This window comes from Coloeus monedula (assembly GCF_965178545.1).
Source record: "Coloeus monedula genome assembly, chromosome: 2".
In the NCBI taxonomy this organism is placed as follows: Eukaryota; Metazoa; Chordata; class Aves; order Passeriformes; family Corvidae; genus Coloeus; species Coloeus monedula.
The window spans coordinates 1,909,130-1,928,629 of record NC_138782.1 but is presented as its reverse complement, the minus strand read 5'-3'; the positions used below and the strand labels follow the sequence as shown (position 1 = coordinate 1,928,629).

Below are 19,500 nucleotides of genomic sequence, written 5' to 3'. Positions count from 1 at the left end.
TCTTTTGTTGAAAGTTAAAAACCCACGGCAAAAGCAAGTTCAACCTGAGCCTGACACTGAGGGCAGGATACTTTGGTTGGAAAAGTTCAAATCTGACACTCACAAGCTACTGGAAAAGGGGAATTGGAACTCTCAGACACTGGGAGTGTGTCATTTATTGGCACAGGCACCTGAACTTTCTATAATACATTTTTTCAGCAGTTGAATTTCTTGGGATATGTCAGTATGTTAAAACAGTCTCTGCATGTGGCTTTTCCTTTTGAGATATTCTATCAGATATAATTTTTGTGAAAAAACAGAACCTGTTCCCACCCTTCTGATCTCAGCTGAGTGGGAATGGCTGCAGCAGAGCAATCACCTCCAGAAAATTACAGGCAATTAATTCCACCAGCTGCTCCCCTCTCCTGCAGCTCTGTTTAGGAAACACTCAGCCATGTCAAGCTCTTTTGGGTACTTTTACACTGCTCAGAGCCAGGCCCTGTGGTTCTCACACCAACCTGCTCTTCTGCCCACATCCAGTGATGCTAGAAAGGATTTTCCTAAACCAAAACCAAAAGCCCAGCCTTTCCTCTTCTGGAGAGAAGCAATGTAAATGGATTGCTAAGCCTGAAAGTCCATCACTGATATTCCTAGGATGGGAACATTTATTTATCTTCTCCTGAGGTCACAGCTCAGCTGTGCAAACCAGGAACACTTCTGAGCAAGCTAATAAACCTGCAGTTAATACCCAGGGATTGTCTATGGAAGCAGGCTGAGTTATTCTTACAGTCATAACAGAAAGACAGGAGTTCAAATTATATTTAACCCCCAGGCAGCCCATTGAGCAAAAAGTAGCTCTGGCTATGCTAAGGAACAGCAAAGTTGGGAGAAGAGCAGCCTAGCAATTGAAAACAGGCTTTGTGATTCCAAATTAATGTCGGAACAAGGCCTGGGCTCACACAATGTGGATGTCCTCTGTGGTCCCGGATGTATCTGTGACTCTGACCTGGCATGCAAAGCTCTGAGATCTTCCACCTTCCACTTCAGTTCAGGCACAATAAATCAGCCACAGTCACGCACCAAACACTGAGAAAATGGTTAAGAGGTCTCCACACCCTATTTTCTCTGTCATTTTCCTGACTGCTTGGAGCCTCCCAAGTCCCCCTTAGTCCCTTCAAACTAATTGCACTAAGATGCCCTGTCATCACAGAGAAATCTGCAGGTTAAGCATCTGCAGGGTTTCTGCTCTGAGTTCTAGAGGGAGTCCCACGGCAGCACAGGCTCTGCAGCACATCCAGGGATGAAATGAGCCCTCACTCATCAGAGAGAGCACCACTGCTCCTTAGGCTTCGAGGGTTATGGATGTTGGGACATCATAACACACAGCTCCTTTAAGCCTGGCAAAGGCCTAGCCAAGTGTTGAAAATAATTTGCTTTAAGTTAGCAGCAATCCCTAGTGATCAATTTATCATCTCAATTCCATAAAATTTTGCCAGTCTTAGCATTTCCACTCCTTCCATGGGAATCTCTGCTCATTACTAACTGATATTATATGTATCTATATATGTGTTCTGATATTATTAAGACTGAGATTCAGCACAAATCTACCAGACTATTCACACTCTGGTCAAGTCAGCCTCCTCTGCAGTAGCACCAGAGGCTGGACCACGGAGACACTGCACACACATGTTTTATTCCAAGGAATAAAGTGTACATGGAAATTGGAGAGCAGGGCAAGGCAGCAGGACTGGCGGTGCTGAGCTCCTCTGAAGTTTCACAGCTCTGAAGAGAAGGTTTTCAAGGGTCCCATGTCATTCAAAGTGATGTGATTTCTTAATTGCTGCAGAAAGAGCTCAGCACACAGACCTACGCCTTCAGATCCCTGCTTTGTTCCCGGTCTCCAGATATCATCAACACTGCCACGGAAGAGCTGTGAACTGGAAGAGCAGTGCAGACATTGAAATGGAAATGAGGATACAATCATCTCGCCTGGCTCCAGGAGCTATTACTTACCCCCAGTGACTCTGAACCAGTGGAGGGCTTAACAGAGCAGGGCAGAAGCACTCGATTCTTATGGACATGTGTTTACCCTGCAGATGTATCGGGATGGCTCCAACCGGTATGGTAGGAAGGATGTAGGATAATTTATAATAACAAAGTCAAGTGTGTGTTGTTCCTCTAAACTCTGCTCATCGGCCTCAGATCCTGTTCTCCACGATGCTCAAGAGCCCTGCCTTACCCTCACGGATGCTGGAGTGCCTCGAACTCGGGCTGGCATTGTGGGAATCTCAAGAGAGGGAACAACCCCTTCCTGCAATGAAAAGCACTCCTTGGGCAAGCAGAGATGCTCTCACTGGTGTCCTGGAAAATGGCTCATGCTAAATTGGACCAACTCTGCACACGTCCAAACAGCTTCAGCTGTTCCATGTGTTCCACAAATTCCACGTGAGTCACTCCCACCTGTTCCAGGTTTGGGTTTTCTCAGTGTCTCTGCCCCAGCACTTCAAGGAATGTGCTGTCATCCCCTGCACGTGTCACTCCCACTTGACGTGGCTCCATGGCTGCCCAGAGTTCCCGATTCACCACCGGCTGTGCCTGCCCCTGCCCTTCCAGCATTCCCCTCCCGGGCTTGCCTCCCTGCTGCACTGTGCCAGGAGCATCCAGAGGTTCTCCTGCCTGGCTCAGACACACATCCTGGGGACACAACTCCACCCCAGTGTCACTTGCTGTGAACAAAAAGACTCTCACTGACACTGACGGTCATTTCCTTTCAGGTCCAGGACAGCTACCTCCCCATTTCACTGGTGACAGTCTGGTTCAGCTTTTATGTTGAATTCAAACCAGAAGTGCACTCTGCCCAAAACAGTTAAATCCCAGCCATATTCACCTTTGCTTTGACTGATAAGGCTTCACATCATTCTAATCCATAAGAAGCTGCTCCAGAGATGGATCCATTCCATACAGGCTTTTCTTTTCACTTACCCAGGTGCCCTTTGATCCTGTGGATCTTTGTATTTAATTACGGGAGCTGAACGACGTTCATTTCGTATCTCCTGGTGCACTTTGCTCGGGTCTGGCTTTTCTTTTTCTGTTTGGGGAAGGAGAGTGCAGTTCTTGGAAGCACAGCTCTTTAATTTTAATATACTACAAGTGCAAGAGTAAGCTCACCTTCAAGTGCTCCTCATTGTCGATGCATGAATAAACAACTGGCAGGGGAGGGAGAACATTGCAAAAAGGTGCTTCTAGATGAATATGCTCAGCAGCCATAAAGGACCTCAGTGATTTCCTGGGGCACAAAGGCCTTGGTGGTACTGCTCTGCCACTTCCAATCAGCATAAATGTAGTACTTGACAATTCTCCTTGACTGCTGAAAAATAATAATAAAAAGATTAAAACCAAAACAGAACTAGGAGAAAGAGAAGTTTATGTTAGACCCCAAATTGGCAGTACAGAGCATGGAAGAAGAACTGTCACTTTGCAGTGAGTAGAACAGGTAAAGAAGTGGGATACAACAGAAAATGAAGCTGGGAAAAATTCCTCTTATTGCATTTCTGCCTCTCTGTCTGCTCTGACTGAGAGTTTGACCTCTTCTAATTGTAGCCCAGATCATTGTGGGGTGCACTGACAGCAATGGGATCATGGCAGACTTAGATTATTGCACAGGCAGGTCAGGACTTGGGTCACAGATCTTCAGTGAAATGGACCCCATGCCAGCTTCATGCAAGCTTTCTACCACCAGAACACTAAGGATTGAGGATTTGGCCAAAGAGCTTGGATCCCAAGCTGGAGAGCTTCTCATTTCAGCACAGCAGCTGCACTCTGGAGTTCACCTTTGGGCAGAATCTTCCCAACCCTTGTGGGCAGTGCCAGGCACTGGAACCAGGCAGCCAGACACTGTTATCAGTGCAGCAGTGAGTACTCTGCTCCTTGGCTAATTAGCTGAGCTAGTACCCCTCTCAGATGATTTATTTTTAGACCTTGCCTACAGGGAACTGAGCCTTTAAGAGGCTCTGGAATGGGTCAGCTGGAACAGATTGTTACATTATGTATGTACCAGCTGTGCTTGGCAATATCCACGGGCTGGGACTGAGGCACCTGCAGGACCACCTTCACCTGTGCCTCTTACCTGGTGGTTCCAAGGCACCACTGAACAGCGCCCTCCTTTGTGTCACCCTAACTCACTACAGAGGTTTACAATGTTCCCTAACAGATAAAACCAAAATCTGTGTCTAAAATTAAGCTTCTGCATTAGCTATGCATGGTGTAGCTCATTAAAAATGGATCCTCCTTTTGAGCTCTGACACATATGTAGGAAAATATATTGCTCCATATGCACAAAGTACTGGAATAAAATATCCATTACCTGCATGTCCCTGTTTCAGCACAGGACTACGGAATGTGGTGGTGGTTACAACAGCAGATTTGGCTGTCCTGCCACAGATTGTCCCTGCTGCTGGGTTATGCTTATAAAACCCCTGGGAAGGTGGAGGAAGTGAGGTCAGTGAGAGGCTGAGTGTCCCATGGACACCAAGTCCCGGGCCATGGGAACAAGCCTTTGTCCCAGAACAATTCAACTTGGACTGCTGCTCCTTTGAAGGTCACTCAGAACAGGAGAGCAGCAGTGCTGGAGAGCAGCCAACTTCTGCAAGCAGAAAACAGTCACAGGTACTAAGGAGAGTTTTGCTATGGAATAATGAGCTCACAAACTTGTTCCTCCAGAGCCAACAAGCAGGACTGCGAGGTCATTCACAGCAGAGCCCTGTGCCACAACCCTAAAGGCAGAGGGCTTCTCACTCGAAAAATTCTCCATGCCCAGACATTTCTTGAAAGGCCAGCTGCTTCGTTATAATTGTTATTATTGCTACTGCTATTATGTTAACATAGTAATACTACTACTACTACTAATATTACTACTAATAATAGTTCTGCCTCATTAACCAAATGAGGGCTGCTGCTCTCTTTCTGAACACATTGTCTCACACGGAGAAGACAATGCACTGGTTTATTGGTACCTGCTGCTTCTAATCCAGGTGTTTGCTACAAGTTAAGTGTATGAGGGAAAATCACACCCAAATATTTTAGCAAACTATCTGCATGATGGTCTGTGAAAACGGTGATGAACCAAGGCACAGGTGAAGAGAATTGGGAGTCCCAGGGACAAGGACTGCAGAATGTAATGCTTGTGTATCTGTTGTGGGTCCACGCCTTATTTAGAGGAGACAGACTTCTTACAACGTGTTTCTTAATATCTGGGAGTAGTGCATGAACCAGCATTATTGAAAGAAAAACAAAAAAAGGCAGTGTCTTATGTGCTGTAATAGGATTAAACTGTTTTTCAAGCTCAATTATCTGACTCACAATTATAACTTGCTACCAAGACAGCAGCAAAGCAATTCGCGGGATAGATGGCAAATACCTCCTCAAAAGGATGCATTCTCCAGCATGTAAAGTTGCAGGCATGTGTGAGCAAGCTGCACACAAACTAAGCAGTTTGGGCTTCACCAAAACATTTGTTTTGTACCTGTGATTTGGTCACAGAAAAGACATCATTTACCCGGTGTGGTTCTTACATTAATCCTGCAGCCTGAGGCTCCTCTTCGGAGTAACTCGCTAGACAACAGGTCTGCGTGAACAAACACACATTAAATTCCTTGTGTACACGCCCAACATTCGTTCTCACCAATTTCTCTACCAAATCCCTTCAGCTGTAATTGCTGTGCTCCAGCCCCATCGCGTCATCCCGGGTGCCGCAGGCTCAGGGACCAATTAGTGACACAAGCCCCTGTCACCTAGGAGATGGGAAGGCAGTGTCTTAGCGTTCCCATCTTCAGAGACTCTCCCTGAGACTGGATTTGGGCTCTGCATGACATTTCACCACACCGGCAGACTCCCAGGACAGCTAATTAAATATTATGGCTGGCCATAATATTGCCACAGTTATCGTGGTGCCTTAAATTCATGAGAAGCTTTAAGGATTCCTACAAAGGAGGAAAGCAGCGTCCTTACAGAGGAAGTGCTGATGCTCCTAAAAACTGCCTGGCTCCCTGTCACCCTGTGGCTGGGGAGCTGAGAGGCAGGGATCAGCGATCTCCCCAGTCCCACCTGAATGCCTAAAGCCCATCATTCTGTTCTAGCAAATTCCTTCCTCTCTTTCTGATAAGGAGAACCAAATCTTGAAAAGCCTCTGCCTAGAGACAGAGATCATGGTGACGCTGCCAGGATATGTTGCCTTTGCAATGCTTATATGAAAGGTTACTATAAAATCATGTAAACCTACGGTGTATTGACCCATTTCAGTGACAGGAGTAGCAATTGCTCCATGAAAAAGGTTTATAGCTCAGCAAAGCACCCCAAGCATGTAAAAAGCATTAGAAAATCATTCACTATTAATTATTTAAACAAAGGTCTTTTTCTGTAATTTTGTACGGCTGAGATTACTCCAATTCTTAGGTTTAAAAATGAACAAGTCCACAAGTTCCCAATAAAACAGTGTGGGAGAAAGTTCTTTTTTAGATTGATTTGGATACTCAACAGCAGAATAAACACTGCTCGGATTGCCCACGTTCTACCTTGGCATTTTATTAATGTTTAATTGACATTTGCCGTGAATAAATGTTTTAGTGTTTTCTCTGTATTGTTCTCTCACAAGAATAATTCTCGAGCAGCTGAGCCCAGTCTGTTGCACTCCCCATCTTCAGAGACATTCCACTGTCCAGAGCTGTTTCCAGGCAGTCTGCTCCAGGGAGGAAGGAGCAGGGAAAGAGATCAGTGCCAAACCTGTGTGCAATGCTCACCTTCCCCATGTACCTTCACTGCTTCTTGGCATCTACAAATTCAGATTAGGACTTTTTAATGATCCCATTGCTCTCACATCTCCTCTGAAATACTGGCAAATAGGTTTCACACTGAAAAATGTTCTTTTTGAGGAGAGTTGGAGGGAGATTGGAGGCAGAGAGAAGACTTCAGGCACAATTGCCCTGAGCTGTGCTATGAAGGGGTTCTAGACCACCTGTCGAGCTCCCAGTGAATCTCTGCTTACTTACTGTTACATTTAAATAAAATCTTGGTCAGGACAGTGATCAGGACACCAGCACTTACTCTACAGGATGATTCCCTAGAGCAAATTTCAATCCTTTTGGTCACTGTGTCTGGGGTTTACTCACTTCATATCAGATATTCCTCACTTTCAGCCCTGGTCTGACCACAGTGTTTCACAGACACTCTGTGGTTGCACAAACCACTTCCCCTGTCATGTGCAGTGACAGCAGTTGTATTCACAGAGGAGTTCTAGTAGGAACTTCCATGGGTCACAGCTTAATCCCTGCTGATCTGTGCCAAAGAAACGCAACGGCGGGGCTGGGGCCTTTTCCAAAGACTGCAGTTTTGTCCTGCCCCCATTACTTACTGCAGAGGGGGAATGTGTGTTCAACTGGGGCTCCACTCCTTTTGTTAGGCTCGAGCCACTGACACTGCAGTTTCATTAACTTGGGACTCGCTGAAAGCCACGGCCCTCGGAGACAATTGGAACACAAAGTGCCGCCACCCGGCCGGATCCAACTGCTGCTGGCAGCACTTTCATTCACTCCAGCCCCACCCTGGAACTAAAGATTGACTGGAAAAGACTTCGTAGTACCTTACAAGTTATTTTGATTTTCAAGTGTGTTCTGTTCCCCACAGTGGCTGCTGCTTTACTAGAGGGACTGAGCATCAGCTACCACCATGCACATAGATCATGGCACATGCCACGGGAATGTGAGGCTATTCCTGCTCCAGTTGCCATGGAAAATGACAGCACGGTGTGATGTTCCAGTGGGGCCATCTCAGGCTGCTTCACTGCCCTTCATGAGCAGTCCTGCAGAGAGGAGATGTGAAATTCCTCTGTGGGATGCAAGGAACGACTCCCACACCTTGCAATTGCAGCCTCAGCACTGCAGTTTGGTGACCCAAAGCCTGGGCAGGACACCATTTCCAGCCTGGGACTGGCTCTGGAAGCTGGTGATAAGCCATAATATCACGTATTGCAGCTATTTTGGCTGAATTCCTGCATTATGGAAGGATGGAATTTATGAACTTGCCACTGGACTGGAAGCAGACACATCCCTGTGTCTCAGTCAGCTGAGAGCAACACAAAGTCTTAGGCTGCACATTGCAATTACAGCTGCTGATTAATTGTGAAGGGTTCCTAAAATTCACCAGCTCACCCAGACAGATTAAATCTCACAAGTTCTGTTAAATCAGTGCTATGGAGATAATAACAAGGCTAATCACTTGCTGTCTTCATTCCACAGCAGAAATGCAGCAGCCTTGAATAATGAACCACCTTCAGCTTGTCTAGACTGGGGTTTCCTGCACACTGTGGAATCTCCCAGCTTTCTTTTCACATAACTCTGCCTGTCCAGGTGTGCAAACAGATTGGTAACTCACATCACAGAATGACAGACACACGACCCAGACACACTGAGCAGCACAGATCCCAAAGGAATTCCTGGTGACTGAGCTCTGGACAACAGGCACACGTGTCTGTCCAGCTGATCTCTACCCACCATCCCGAATCACCTCTCTAAGGACAGAAAAATAAATAAATCTATGTTCCCTGAAGTTCCTCTCATATTTATATTCAAAAAACATGGACACTCCATTGACAAGAGCTGCCTGGGAAGAATGAGTGTGTTACAGAGCAAACAATGCAGCCAGGAGCTGCCAGAAGCCTCAGCCACAAGTTTTGCCATTTTATGATCAGCTGAAGCAGCAGTAAACTGAGTTCAATGCAAGATCCTTCCCTGTGGGAGTGGTGAGGCCCTGGCACAGGTTACCCAGAGAAGCTGTGGCTGCCCCTGGATCCCTGGAAGCGTCCAAGGCCAGGCTGGACAGGGCTTGGAGCAACCTGGCATAGTGGAAGGTGCCCATGGCAAGGGGTTGGTCTCTGCCAAGCCAAATCATTCTGTGATTCTGCTGTTCCCATCACCTAAACCAGGACAGAGATTCCTAGCCGGTGCAAGGATGCTTCCAGGGCAGGATTGTGGAGTCCGCTCCAGTGAAACACCCTCTCAGGGCTGCAAGTTGAGGCACAGCCCGCTCTGGGCAGCTGCTCTGCTCTGATCCACATCAGCAGCCAAGGGCAGCAGGGTCTGTCTTGTTGGCACCTCTCCACTGTGCCTGTTTGGGCGGCTGTAGGCCGGGCTGCTGACCTGTGACAACGTAACCAGTGCTTTCATCCTCCTGTTGCTGCCTCACAGGATTTTTTAGCTGGCAGATGAATGAGCCAGACACGGCTGGTAGCACAGCTCCTGAGGAAACTCCTCGTGCCTGAGCTCCTAACAATGCATCTAAATGTCACAAAAAGTCAGTGAACACTCTGAAGACTCAACTGCACATACTGGGAACTTCTGAGTTTAGTATCCGCTATCAGAAGTCCTAAAATGTTGCCACATTTCAAAGATCTTACCACATGATTTTTAGCCTTGGGCTCACAAAATCTCTGATTAAAAAAGAGATGTAAAACAAGACCCATCTCTTTTATATTACACTTATTTCCTAAAACTCCTCAGGATACAGAAATGTATTATATAACAGGTTCACACTAAATGGCACTAATTTCTCACTAAACACAATAACTAATCAATTGATTTTACTGACACTCAATGAAAATAAAAAGATCTGACAGAGAGAAGTCATCAAACAGCTCTGAGTACAGGGAATCCTGGTGTGGTGCCTCAGAGTTGGTTGGTGAAGATGATCCAGGCGCTCATGACACTGAAAAGGCACTACATGTGATGGCAACACCCTCTCCATCCTGTGAACTTGGTCTCCCATCGATTTTAATTTAGGCATTTTGTTCTTTTGAGGCATCTTGTCTAAAACTGGACTTTGCAAAACTTCCCAGTAAATTAATGCACTTCGGGGATCTGTGTGGGTTATGTAAGTATCTGATTAAATATAATGCTGAGCTGCTGCCACTTTATGTTAAAAAACCTACCCAGAGAAAGTGTGCAAGAGGAAATGAACAATTATCACAGCATGTTGTACAGGGGGGTGCTTCTGAGTTAAAAAAACAAGAATACGGGAGACAATCTATTGGGAAGACCAGTGGACAGTACAGGGAAATATACTGGAGATGTATTAATAGAACTTGTCCTTCAGCCTCTTGAACAACTATTTTCTCTTAGTCTGGGGGGGAAACCCTGAGTAAATTTGCTGTTTTCTTACTTAACGTACCCCAATATGAGAAAAAAAAAAAGTAGACTTAAATCTTAGGCAAAAGCATTCTCTTCTCCCTCAAAAGAGCTTGCTCAGAGGGTTTGTCTTCATTAGCTGTGGAGAGCAGTGACATATTATTTTTGCATTCCTGTGGACTGCAGCAAATTGTCCCTCTTGGCTGTCATTGTTTCCTACGGAAGCGACAATGGCTCTCATTTATCATGAGCTGACACCACCGGGCATACGGAATTACTGTTCACACTGCAGCACCCAAAGGGATGGGGTAAATAAAACCCCCAGAACACCTAGCAACCAGCAAAAACATGAAAGGAAAAGTACAACTGGTTCGGAAAACGAAGTACCTTTGCATGAATCACAGTGGCTTCCACTTCTAAGCAGCAGCTCTGAAAGCACTGACGAACTTAAAAATCGTCTCACGGGATGCAGGGAAGGAATCAAGGGGCTGATGGTACCAGGGAGGCAGTAAAATTTCACCATTAGAGAAGGTTCTGATAAACACAGAGTTTTGTGGAGACATCAAAGCATGGTGCAGCTGCTGGTACGTCAAAGGAGGATTGTGCTGCCTCCAACAACTCCCTGGTGTCAGCTCGTGTTTGGCGTCACTGACACACTGGAATAAGCGAAGAGAGCGACTCCAGGCTCTTTTTGTGTCACTTGCTGCTGGTGGGATCAGTCTCCATGTTTTCCTGTGCAGGAGGTAAAACCCCCCTCCCGTATGGATGGAAGGTGTTTCACTGCAGGACGTGAAGGGCTCCTCCCCAGCAGGGCAGCCGACATCCACCTCAGCTGTCTGAGAAATGCCTGAACTTTTGTGTCCTCCCGCAGGAATTCTGGGGTATGCCTTGGCTATTTCTCTGACGTCTGGTTTTGATAAGTGATTTTCAGAGCCTACTGTCTCCCAGGAATTCTGCAGGAAGAAAGTGGGTGAGGTCATTCAGCTTTTCACTAAGTTTCCTTTCTCTGTTTTTGGCCGTTCTGGTGAACATGACCCTCCAGCGCTCGGGAATATTTCTGTCCCCTTAGGAGCTATCGACCACTCACTGGTTTTATCTGTGCACACACAAAAGTTCCATGCTGCTGGAAGGGGAAACAAGGTTGACATTAAGCAGGGGAACATAAGCAGCTCGGAGATGCAGCTGTGAGCTGAGTTCATTTATGAGCTCAAGTGCTGGCAGAGCCCGCGCTTGTTTCTCGGCCGCTCCACTGGCCCCTGGCCTGGCTCCGAGTAGCTGAAGGCCATGGAATAATGGCTGGTTTGTCAGCCCCTTTTATTCATAGCAGGAATACTCAGAATGAAGCAACAAGTAAAAGAAAATGCATCTTATTTTCTCTGCTTCACCAGCCCTCTGCCTCGGCAAATGTGTGACTCGCATACGGCTCTCCTCAGCGAGACTCTTCATATCAGATTTCATTTCTTGCTCCATGGGTTGCCATGGAGACGATGCTGAACCGCTGCTTTTGTAGGCCAGGAGATTTATGACTGCATCCCCAACCATTCTGCTCATCAGAGCCACACAGGATTCACTTCAGCATTATGGTTTTTTACATAAACAAAAGAGAAAACAAGCATGGCCTGCATTTCTCAAAATATTTTTCACAGTCAAATCCTGTATTTTGGATTTCTTGAAGCCTATCAGAGTCTGTTTATATATATTACAGCCTATTTATGCTAAGTTACTGATTTATAAGGAATGTATAATTACATGTACAAGCTCCTGAGAGCCAAGGCCTGGCAAGAGTTAAGTGCCTGTATCAAAACAGACCCTTCTGCATTAGCCTTGTTCTTATCTTACTCATTCCAGCTTTTTCGCAGGCAGAGACAGTGGGATTCAGTGAAGTCACAGCATAAACACCCTCTTTAGAAATCCAAATCATGTGATTTATGATTAGGTTATTGTTTATCAAGCCCACAGGAAGCCTGGGTGCTACAGCACACACAAATACAAAGGGGAGCATGTCCCAGCAGCACAAAAGAGCATGTCGTTAATATTAATTGCTAGCAAATCTAAAGCATCTGACAACAAATCTTCCTATTGCCCAGACAGTCGGAAGCTCTGGGATAAACGTTCTCCTCCACCTTCCTGGATGCCATTAATCACACCGGATGCACATTGTCCCACCTTCCCTCAGATGGGCTCGTTACCAGACTCCCTGGCATTGCACCAATGGCTAAAGGAGGTCTGTTCCTGGAGCAGCTCCAGGAGACCTTCGGATGCTCTGGGAGCTGCAAGCAGAACTGAAAAATATGTTGTTATAATATTGTCAGGGAGCACTTGCAGGACATGGCCAAGGAAGCCCACGGGGAACAAACACAAGTGGCAGCTGTTTCTCTTGAGCTGCTCGAGTGCCTTTGCCAGACAGGGAGACCACAGCACTTCCCACAAGGGGAAGTGGGCGCCAGGAGTGGGATACTGGGCTGGGCTCACACGTGTCACAGTAACACAAGGGTTTGCTGAGGGACAGTGCTCTGAGGTGGCTTCAGGGCAGCCCTTGGGCTGGGCTCAGCATGAAAACCACGTCAGAGGGATCATTTGTACTCTGCAGAGCAGAAAAGGCCTGTCAGATCACTTGGCATGTACCTGAATATTCCTTAGAGTATCTTTCTTCTTGTTTTGCAGTAAGTGTTTTACCTCTTCATGTGTCCTGTCCTCCTGGCAGGGCAGTTCAGAACAAGGGTTCAGCACCAGTTGCCACTACACCTTCACCAGCAGCTTTCCAGGCAATTTTCCATCCATTAGCACAGCAGTATTACCCTCTAAACGAGCACAAATCATTTTCCCTGTTAATATTTAATGAAACACAGACTGACCCATTACACTGAACCATGACACATCCAGGCACAAGGGGAAGAAAACAAGCACCAAGCACAACTTAAATTATCTGTATCAAATCCTCCAAAACCGCCAGAAATTCTGAATTTTCAGCTTGAGGCATGGCATCAGCCCAGGTCCAGTGGTGGACAAGTGCTCCCAGCTGTCTGGAGGCAGGGCTGGTTAACATGTTTCAAGTGGGTCAGGCTGTCTCACTGATCACCAGGGAAATGTAGGCCACTGCACTTCCATTTGCACAGCAGCAACACGGCAGAGTTGTCAGAGTCACTAGGAAACAAACTCCTCAAATAAACCCTGAATGTGGAAGCAGAGCTGAAAGAGAGTAAATCTGTAGTTGGCATCCCTGTGATACAACCAGCAGCCCTTGAACAGATGCTAATTTATTGCTACGACATTGCTGGACTAAGGCTTGCATCTGCTAAAGGGTCTGGTCCTTTTGAAAATTATATGACGTCCCATTAATATGTTGAGAGGCATCTATTATTAACAAAGTAATTAGATAATTATTAACCTCAAAAGAGCACAGTTTCTCAAAAAAAAAAAAAAAAAAAAAAAAAAAAAAGGTCCAAATTGCCCTAAATCAAGTTCTCTGCTGCTTCAGCCAGACTGCTCCCTGTAACTGAACCTGCTAATTTAAGGACATTTATTTTGGGAACATGCACCATCACACAGAAATAGTGGTCTGTGGGCCCCTAATAGCAGCAAAGCCAGATCAGGTCCAGGAGTCTGAGTGTGATGACCTGGAGTCCTTTGTTAGAGCAACAGCCAGGGAATCAGGATACGCTGCAGAGAGGATTGGGAATCTGAGGTCGGCAGCTCCTCAAGGTCACTGTGGCTGCCAGGCAGAGAGGCTGGGAGGGAAGGAGCCCACAGAGGGAAATGGATCTCCTGCTCTTCCCAAACTGGTTGGCTCAATGAAGTCATAATTAACACGGAGCAGCTCGTTAGATTAGCGTCCATCCAGTATTGACACATATAGCCAAGGCTGTTAATATGCTGGAAGTAGTTAATTAGTGCTAACATGGCTCTGAAGATAGGGCAGACCTACATTCCAGCAGGGTGGGATGGAGCAGTTTTGTAGGAGAATGCAGCAGTTTTAGGTCAGTCATTGCAGAGCAATCCTGAGCTCATCCCTGGCTTTCACCAGCTGCAGGAGGGGAATGGCAATCCCTGCAGCTCGGGAATGCAAACATAACTTCTGGAGTTCCTACAAAAGTGCACACACATGGATTTGTAGCTGTTCAGGAAGCCCTACAAGCTTGAGGCATCCCCAGAGCTACAACTTTCTGAGCAGGAACAAGGCACATTTAAAATGAGCACTTTTCTTTTATATAGAGAATTGTTTGCTGTGGTAGAACTATAAATTGCCTGATGCCTGATGTTTAACAGCCAAGTCTATGCAACTGAGGAGGACCTTATAAGTGAAAAATAAAAAATTAGATGGAAATTTGAGCTCCCAATTTATATATATATATAAATATATTCACACCAACCATGGCAGTAGCTGCGTGAACAACATTGTTATCAGTTCTAGACTCTGGCATCTTTCGGGCACCAAAAGCATTATTTAGAGACAAGGTAGAATCCACATTGCTCAAAACCACATGTGAATAATGCCATTGTTGACATTTTGAGTGTGCATGTAGCTCCCATAAAAGCACTGAGCATTTTTTCCTCAATATCCAAACACCTGCAAGGAAGATCAAAACTATTTTCTTAATAAATTACTCAAAAAGTTGAATACCTTATGTATCCTCATACACCTGAGTTTTTCAAATGAATCTTCTATTAGAAGACATTAGTTCATTCCTCTGAGTGGAACTTTAGGCATCAAAAAACTCTTCAGGTCATGTAATATATAAATGTAAATATTCCAGTCGGGAGTTCTAATAAGTTAATGTTTCCAATAAATAAAAAAACCCCCAAGCACATGACTGAAAAGGAACACAAATTTGTGTCTCTGTTTTCCTTTCACAAGAATCCAAGTCTTCCTACATCTTTGGCTTTCAGCACTCCAACATCTCACTCCATACCTGTCCAAGCAGTGCACAGAGAAGATCATCCCACGGTCAATACACAACCCTGAGAGGCTCAAAGATATCACTGCAAACATTTCCAGAGTTAAAATGCCAATCCAGCCTATTTCCCTAAATGAAATGCATGTGTGGCAGACTGATTTGATGTGTTCTTTATTGTCAGCTGGAAGAAGGAGCATTGCTGCAGTGATTTGAGTGGTTCTGCCCACTGTGTCTCACAGTTGCAAAGGCTTTTGGCTGCAGAATTAAAAGCCTGATGATTGCTCACCATTTAGGGAGGGGAAAAATGCATTTTTTATAGTTACAGACCAATTTTATCCAGAAGGACTGGCCTGGATATGACACAGAATGAAGTCTCTGATGACCTGTCTGTCCTTTTCAAACGGGGTCATGCACACACAACTTTACTGCAGGTTTTGTTGGCAGAGTACAGACTCCTCAGGAAGGATGTGGTGATCCCTCAATGGCTGCATCACCATCAGGGAGCTTTGCTCCAGTGGTGGTGGTTCAGAGAATCATGGATAACTTGGGAACTCACAGAATATTTTAAATTGGTGGCTTCTTGCTATGCCAAAAATACCCTCTTCCAGCAGCTTTTAACTTACCCCCCTCCCTGGGGTTTGTACCTGGGCTTGATGCAGGGCCTTGGCATGGAGACATCTTACTGATGAAGTTTGAAAATTACATTAATTTGTTTGTGCAGCAATATGCAACCAGTTTGACACTTTACAAAGGAAATCCAAACCATCCCAAAATCCCGGGTTTGGTAGGTGCAGGGCATCTCTAAAATCTGCTTTAAGAGCCCGGTTTCCAGCTGAGCAACAAAAGCTAGATCTGGTTAACAAAACTAGATGTAGCTGTTAACATACCTCTAAGGAATTGGGTTAATAAGAGGGGGAATCCTTCTGAGCCTCAGCAGGCAGCAGCCCATGCAGCCAAGTTAGCAACATAACCCAGCCTCAGCTATTGTTTTATTGGATTCCTTTGGGGGGGAGAGTGGGCCATGGAGCAGGATGGAATTTTTATGCATATATGCATACAGAAAAGTCCTGTTTTTTCATCTATGTAAAGTCAAAACATACTGGAACCATAAATTACATCCTGGAGAAGTGTTCGGAGTTTGTACCCTTTTAAGGAATACAGCCTAAAGTTAGCACCCCTCTTCCAAGGTATAATCTTCCATCACTGTGAGATGCTGCTGCCTGATCGCAGCCAGACAACTGGCTCGGCACCAAGAGCCCCAGCGTGCCAACATATGGAAACAATTGCTTCCCTTCAGATTGGAAATGACATACCCTGGGTGTGTGCACAACATCCTCCATCAATCACCCCAAATGGCTCGCTATTTGGACTTTAGCTTGTTATCCAGTGGAGATCCCCAGAGCCTGGTGGGAAGGGCAGCAAAGGTATTTACACAGAGCAGAATGCAAAAGAGCTGCTGCCCCGGTCTGAGCCTGTCTGGACAAGGCTGGGTCTCACACAACAGCACAGATCTTGCTCCAGCTTCATAAAAAAGCAGCTAAATCTAGAAGTTAGACCTCCTTTAGCCTTTTTTCTCCCCCCTTTATCTTGAAATAGAGCCACATTTGCCATTTAAAAGTACCTGCAACCCAAAAAGTTAATGAGAAAAAAAAATCTCTGAAACAAAATCCCAGCTACTCTAAATAGAAGCAGCCTAGTGAAGTCAAAAACCAGCCTCAGGACTCCAGGAAATTCCCACACCTTGGCAGCCTCAGCAAGAGAAGTGAGAGGAGAGGTTTAAAGGTGAGTATCTGTCCATAGGTTACATGCTTTGACACCAGTGACAGCCTCTCTGTCTCAACGAAGCTGCCATGGGCCTGCAACACAGGGGAAATATCAAGAGGATTTTTGTTGAATGATCCAGAGATAGAGAGAGCAAGAATGCAAATTCTTGCTGAGAATACAAGGAAAGCCTGGTTCAAGGAGTTTTCTGGGCTCATACAGCAAAGGATGGTGAAGGAAAGAGAGGCAACTTCCTAAAGAACTGCTGCAACAAGTGAAAAGCCAGGAGGGGTCTGTGTTTTAAATCAGTAAACACCAGTGATGGTGGCACTTTTGGAGCCACTCCTTAAGTATCTCAGGAGACTGGAACTGTGACTCAGTAGAGGTGAACATATATTTTCCCATTGCTTTCACCAGAGCCAGGGGTTCACCAGAATGCTGGAATTCTATGGGTGATGCGACTGATTATCTCATGCTAACGTGACCTCTGGAATTAGTTCTTCTACGGATTATAGGAAAAGCAAGGTTTTCACACAGAGGACAAGAGGCAGAAGAACTGTACTGTACAGGACACTGTACTGTACAGGAGACAAACCAGCACCTGGGCTTTTTGCACGAGAGAGGCTGTTCTGATGGTTAATGTCCTGTCTGGGCAACCAAGATAAACAGACTGAACCCCCATCTCTGTTCTGCAGCAACTCCAAGTTCTCTCCAAGCCTCTCCAAGGCAGATTTTCCAAAAGCACGTGAAGATGCAGACAAGCACCATGGAGGATCTACAAACACCTCTCTGCAGGCTGGATGCTTATCAGCACCTGTTGGTGTCCTTTGGGTCCTGTCTGAGGGAACATTACAGATGTCATTACTCAGATCCAGCCAAATTCTGCCTTCGGGTGCAGAACATTTCCATGCAAGTGAAAGAGAGCAGTGAGCTCATATCCAAGGATGGGACTGAACCCCAAGTAGAGTAGGAAAAAGGATTTGCTGTGTGACAAAAATAGGCCAAGTGCCTTGTCACATCTGACAAATGCCTCAGATGGCAGCAGGGCACGGCTTTGGGGGACTATTAAAAGAGTTCCTATGTCCATGGATCAACTGATTCCTTGTCACAGGTAGGTTGGTGGCATCTTTCTCACTGGCACTAAAAATGGGTCTCAGCATCAGTGGGCAGCAGGGAATTAACCATTATTATTTCCTCTTTCCTAATGTTTCCATCACTGTCATTTGTTGATGAGCAATTCCAGGCTGGATTCTGCAGGTCACAGAGCTTTTCATCCTCACTTACTCACAGGAGATGCTCAAATCCAAGGAAAAAATTTGCAGCCATTTACAACAGAGGTTGCCAAATCAGGCGCTTTCTTGCTGAAAGTGGGATGTGATGATCTGCCTGGGTTTAGATGTTTCCAAACATAAAATTAGGTCAGACCTGATTCCTAAAGTCAAGGGCCCTACCGCAGACAAGGATTTAGGTAACAGCCGTGATCTGCTGCTAACGAGCAGTTAATTTGTGTTCCTTTCTTGCATTTATCATTTGTAAACAGAAAGGCCATATTAACAACTAACACTCGAGAAACCCCTTCAGTTGTGGGTTTTGTGTGACTCATCACAGTTTATGTTCACAAAACAGCTGAGGAGAAACCAGCTTGGCTTTGCTGCAAGGAAAGCAGAGTGCCCAGATGAAAAGACCACGGTCTCTAACTCATTTCAGTTTGAAAAACCAGAAGTGGGCAGTTACATTTCCCAGCAGATACTGCTCTGGTGCAGGAGAAATATTTGTTGGTCTGCCCCCGGCTGGCAGACAGGCAGTTGTTGGGTGTGTACCACACAAAGAATACTTTCATTTTTTGGCACGGTGCAGCATTGCTGAAATACCAAAGACCATGGCTAATTAAGTAGAGTGATGGAACAGAATGATTTGATGATAAGATTTAATTGGTATGAACGTTCACATAGAGGAGTTACTGTGTCTGTCTAGGAGGAGCAGACACTCAGCTCAGAGGGGCATTGCTCAACTGGAGCTGAGGGGTAAAGGGCACAGGGGTGCCCTGTGCTTGCTCCCAGTCCTGGCACTCCAGCAGCGATTCAGGGAACACTGGACCAGTCTCCTGTTGTCACAGTGGTTGAGAATCACCAGGATCAATCATAGTCCCTTTCCCCCACACTGACTGCTGGGGAATGGAGTCACAAGGGAGCTCCTACAGAACCTGAGTAGGGATGGGACTGCTCCAGATGCTTCACAGGAGCACAGACCAGGAGCCAGCCATTAACTCCCTAAATGCTGGTGCTTTCAGCTGATTGTTCTGATTTTTCAGTAATAAAAGATGATTATCTTAACTTTCTAAACAGCCTTGGATAAGCTACTCATTAGACTGATCCTTACTCCACAGCTTGGCTGACATCACTGAAACAGGTTCCCCCAGTATTCCCACCTGTACCTGCATGGAAGTTTTCCACAAGTCTTCAGTTTGGGGCTCCAGACTAGACTCTGCAGTCTCTAGGGATACAAAGTTCCATGAGGCAAAAAATCACTGCTCAAAGCACAGGCAGTAACCATAGCCATATTAGGAGCAGTAAATTGGTATTGCCAAGGGGAAGAGTTGGCCCTTCAGACCATTCTCCTTCCTTGGACATGGACAGATGATCCAGCATTCTGTTACAGGCCACTTCCATTTGCCTTGACACAATGCCAACACC

At 45.8% G+C, this 19,500-nt stretch overlaps 1 protein-coding gene across 1 annotated transcript; it reads right to left on the bottom strand.

The window, feature by feature from the left end:
* Positions 1-10,567: 10,567 nt before the first annotated feature.
* On the bottom strand, positions 10,568-14,137 carry CIMIP6 (ciliary microtubule inner protein 6; the record flags this gene model as incomplete). Its single annotated transcript, XM_082302832.1, is given in 6 exon segments — positions 10,568-11,131; positions 11,135-11,229; positions 11,232-11,274; positions 12,318-12,323; positions 12,327-12,421; positions 14,077-14,137. Coding segments are annotated over 6 exon segments (864 nt in total).
* Between the last annotated feature and the right edge of the window lie 5,363 nt (positions 14,138-19,500).